General features: G+C 36.5%; 1 protein-coding gene and 1 long non-coding RNA gene across 2 annotated transcripts; both read right to left on the reverse strand.

Annotated features, from left to right (window-relative positions):
* Window positions 1-317: 317 nt before the first annotated feature.
* On the reverse strand, window positions 318-831 carry LOC111786536. Its single transcript, XR_002813796.1, has 2 exons — window positions 707-831; window positions 318-614 (listed from the first exon to the last, which is right to left on the reverse strand). It is a non-coding gene; the product is annotated as an uncharacterized LOC111786536 (long non-coding RNA).
* A 125-nt stretch (window positions 832-956) lies between these two features.
* LOC111786537 lies at window positions 957-3,596 on the reverse strand. The gene is made up of 5 exons (XM_023666778.1): window positions 2,945-3,596; window positions 2,270-2,357; window positions 1,875-2,074; window positions 1,599-1,687; window positions 957-1,358 (listed from the first exon to the last, which is right to left on the reverse strand). The coding sequence occupies exons 1-3, from the start codon at window positions 3,513-3,515 to the stop codon at window positions 2,038-2,040; spliced, it is 696 nt and encodes a 231-aa protein (XP_023522546.1). The 5' UTR covers window positions 3,516-3,596; the 3' UTR covers window positions 957-1,358; window positions 1,599-1,687; window positions 1,875-2,037.
* Between the last annotated feature and the right edge of the window lie 9 nt (window positions 3,597-3,605).

Raw genomic sequence — 3,605 nt, forward strand, 5'->3', positions numbered from 1 at the left:
AGAGCAAAGACCATATAAAGCTAATGTAGTCTTCTTTGGTCATCATTAGAGCCATTTGTCTTACGAGTAAGATTCTCTATCTATAAGGCTCCTCTAGATCTATTTGTCTCGTGAGTTGTATTAGTTCGAGTGGGTATAAACTTTATTTTTGTTCAGGCAAACAATGTGCTCACGTAGAGCACAAACCATATAAAGCTAAGGAAGTCTTCTTTTGTCATCTTGAGAGCTATCTACCTCACGAGTACGATTTTCGTACGAGTGAATATAAACTACATGTTAGTGATATAATATCTTCTAAGACCTCACCCACAACACTATAAACCAAAATTTGGAGGATTTAAATGTAAAAAAATCCATGTCAATTCAGACATAGCTCATGGAATAAAGACATGTATTACCTTATTTAAGGTCAACGGTTCCGTTCTCGTAGTGTTCTAAAAGATTAAGGAAAAGAAAAAAGAAAAAAAAAAAACAAAAACTAGTACCTTGCAGCCCTCCAAAAAGATAGGAAGCCAATTGCTTGAGATAGATTTTCATAAAGCTATCAGTTTGCCCTGAAATGGCCTTCCTTAGCTATTTCCAACCTTTCTATGTTATTGAGCCAAAGCCACAGCCTACAACAAGAAACAAGCCTTTGTAAGAAACCAAGGACCAACGTGTGTTAACAAGAATCAATAATTTCCCTCTGTTTAAACAGGGCTACTACCTAAGAACATTGCCAATGAAAATTTGTCTAGCCACTTCGGCTTTGTGTTGGAGGATGAAAGTCCCACATCGGTTAATTTAGGAAATGATGATGAATTTATAAGTGAAGAATACTAACTCCATTGGTATGAGGCCTTTTAGGAAGCCCAAAGCAAAGCCATAAGAGCTTATGCTTAGTCATATCCCCTACCAATAGTTATATACTGTGAACCGTTGTTGTTACTCTCTTGCTTGCATATATAACGTCTCTTTCAAAATCTCTCTCTGCCCTCATTTTCTAAAACTTCTTAAACCGAGGTCAGAGACTCGAGCATACGTCGCTTGGTCGTAGGCGACATAAGAACAAATTGGTTTAGCTCACTTGTCGTTGGAAAGTGAGTGCCGCACAATCGCAAGTCCGCTGCCATCAAGAGTGTGATTGTGAAGTGACAATATCATTCCATTGTGGAGAGTCGTGTTCATCTAACATGGTATCAGAGCCATTCATCTAACACTCTGCACTTTGCAATATGAACAGATCGAAACCGATACAATGTCGCCTAATTTCAATCACATCTTTGCCTCATGGTAAGCTCAGAGACCTGATCAGCAATTTTAAATTCCGTTTCGTAGCCTCATCACCAGTGAACTCAACAGTTTCGGAAGCTTAAACTCTGCAACAGTGAGACAGGAAGAATAAAACAAACAGGTAGTTATGAAGAGCATGGTATTAAATTTGTGGCAACATATCACGTGTCTATAGATTCAATGTAGGTGAATCAACATTACCATCTACTATTTCCATAGATATTATAAAAAAAAAAACTGAGGCATCGACATTTCTTTCAACATCTATATTTTAAACCTTGATCGGTCCAATAAGGAAGAATTTGGTCAATCAATTAGAATCTCACCTTTATCTTCTTCAGAGTAAGAATAAGCATAAATTTCCTTCTGAAGCAGTTCTGTGTTTTCTGGGGTCATAATGGATGCATGCACGCTTCTGAAAAAGATTGAAAAAGTCCCAATAAATATACATTATGCAGAAGAAATTAACTAGCCTATACAGGTTAACCTTTTGTTCTCTAGCTTCTGATGAATTTACTATTTCTTAAGGTGAGTTATATATATATATATATATATATATAAATATGTATGTATGTATAAATATGTATGTATGTATATCTTACATAGTGTCGCCAAAAATGCCTCGGATGAACATCCTCAAACGCAATACCACTTCTTCATTTTGCCCCAAGATGAACTCAAGTGATTCAATTCTGGTTGCTCCGCTGTTGTTGGGGCTGCCCAGAGATCAACAGCTAATTCAGATCAGCCAAAATCCCTGGAGAATCACAATCCCAGCAGCAGTTGAAGTCTCTTTGTTCCACTGCCAATGTGATCATGCATACAAATAAGTTTCAGATCCTGTTTACTCATGATTATATTCATGTAAAAAATTTAATAATAGGTCACTGACTCATAATCAGGCTGAAAGTAAAGTAAAACATATATACAAAGTGGCATGTCAATAGACTAGTACTTTCCACCAAATACAAGAGCAGAAACCATTAAATCCTCATACCTCTCAGAGAGAGAAGGTATTAACTCTTCACAAACTTGAATAATTACTGAATCGCTTCTCTTCGCTTTAGTATGAGTCTGTTCAACTTCTGACAATGAAAAAAATGAAACCAACAAACTTAGTTACTAGAATAATTTTTCTATCATGAAAAATCGACATATAATAACTCCGGTATACTTTTTGACATTACTAACTAGTAATGCTTGCTGCCAAGCTGAGCTATAAGGCATACATACTCAACCCCACAGTTGTTGAACTAAAAAAAAAAAAAAAANAATCGCTTCTCTTCGCTTTAGTATGAGTCTGTTCAACTTCTGACAATGAAAAAAATGAAACCAACAAACTTAGTTACTAGAATAATTTTTCTATCATGAAAAATCGACATATAATAACTCCGGTATACTTTTTGACATTACTAACTAGTAATGCTTGCTGCCAAGCTGAGCTATAAGGCATACATACTCAACCCCACAGTTGTTGAACTAAAAAAAAAAAAAAAAGTTATGCTTATTTGTTTTCGTTTTCTTTGATTTGTCAACCTAATAAGAGCATAAAACCAATTGTCACCTACTAAAGTTCCTTGAAGGCTATTTTTTATACAATAATAAATAATGAAGGGACTCAAACCAGACTTCAAACAAAGGCTGAAAGCATCTATAATTTGAAAAGACATACCAGGAAGGTCTTCTTCAATTGAACAGTGGGTACTAAGATATAAATTAGCGCACCAATCTAAGTCTACGCCTTCACTCTTTGCAAACTCTTCTAGCAAACGGCCAATGAAATTATAAGCAATCATGCTAGTTCCATCACAAGCTTCTTGAATCATGAGGTATTGATTCTTAAACGGGCTTGGTTTACTAGGCTCCATCTGAGGCATTGCACATGACATGTTGAAAGAACTTAAACAGGGGGTTTTTGCAAGATCAATTGTGCTCTTATCCAACAAAATATTTGGTGTGAACTTGGAGGAAGGAGAGTCATCTATATGATGTGAAAATGAGATGGTGTCCTTGTTCCCCACTTGTTGGTTAGAAGATAAGTTATATGTATCTATCTGAACTTTGGATTCCATGAATGAAGAGCAGAAATTAAAAGAAGAATCTAAAGAGCCCTCCCTGGTAAAATGCGTAAGTTCTGAACATTGGAGAGGCCTAACATCAGGACTTTTCATGGACGCCTGACTAGGGGACAAGACATTCCCCACTGATGAATACCCCAGATTGCCTGGCATAGATTCCCCCATACCTTCAACATAAAAAGAATGGGACCCATTGTCGTCTCTAGGCAAGCCACCATCACAACTACCACTGCCATCATCATCAAAATCGTCATC

The sequence above is a fragment of the Cucurbita pepo genome, unplaced genomic scaffold, assembly GCF_002806865.2.
Source record: "Cucurbita pepo subsp. pepo cultivar mu-cu-16 unplaced genomic scaffold, ASM280686v2 Cp4.1_scaffold001912, whole genome shotgun sequence".
NCBI lineage: Eukaryota > Viridiplantae > Streptophyta > Magnoliopsida > Cucurbitales > Cucurbitaceae > Cucurbita > Cucurbita pepo.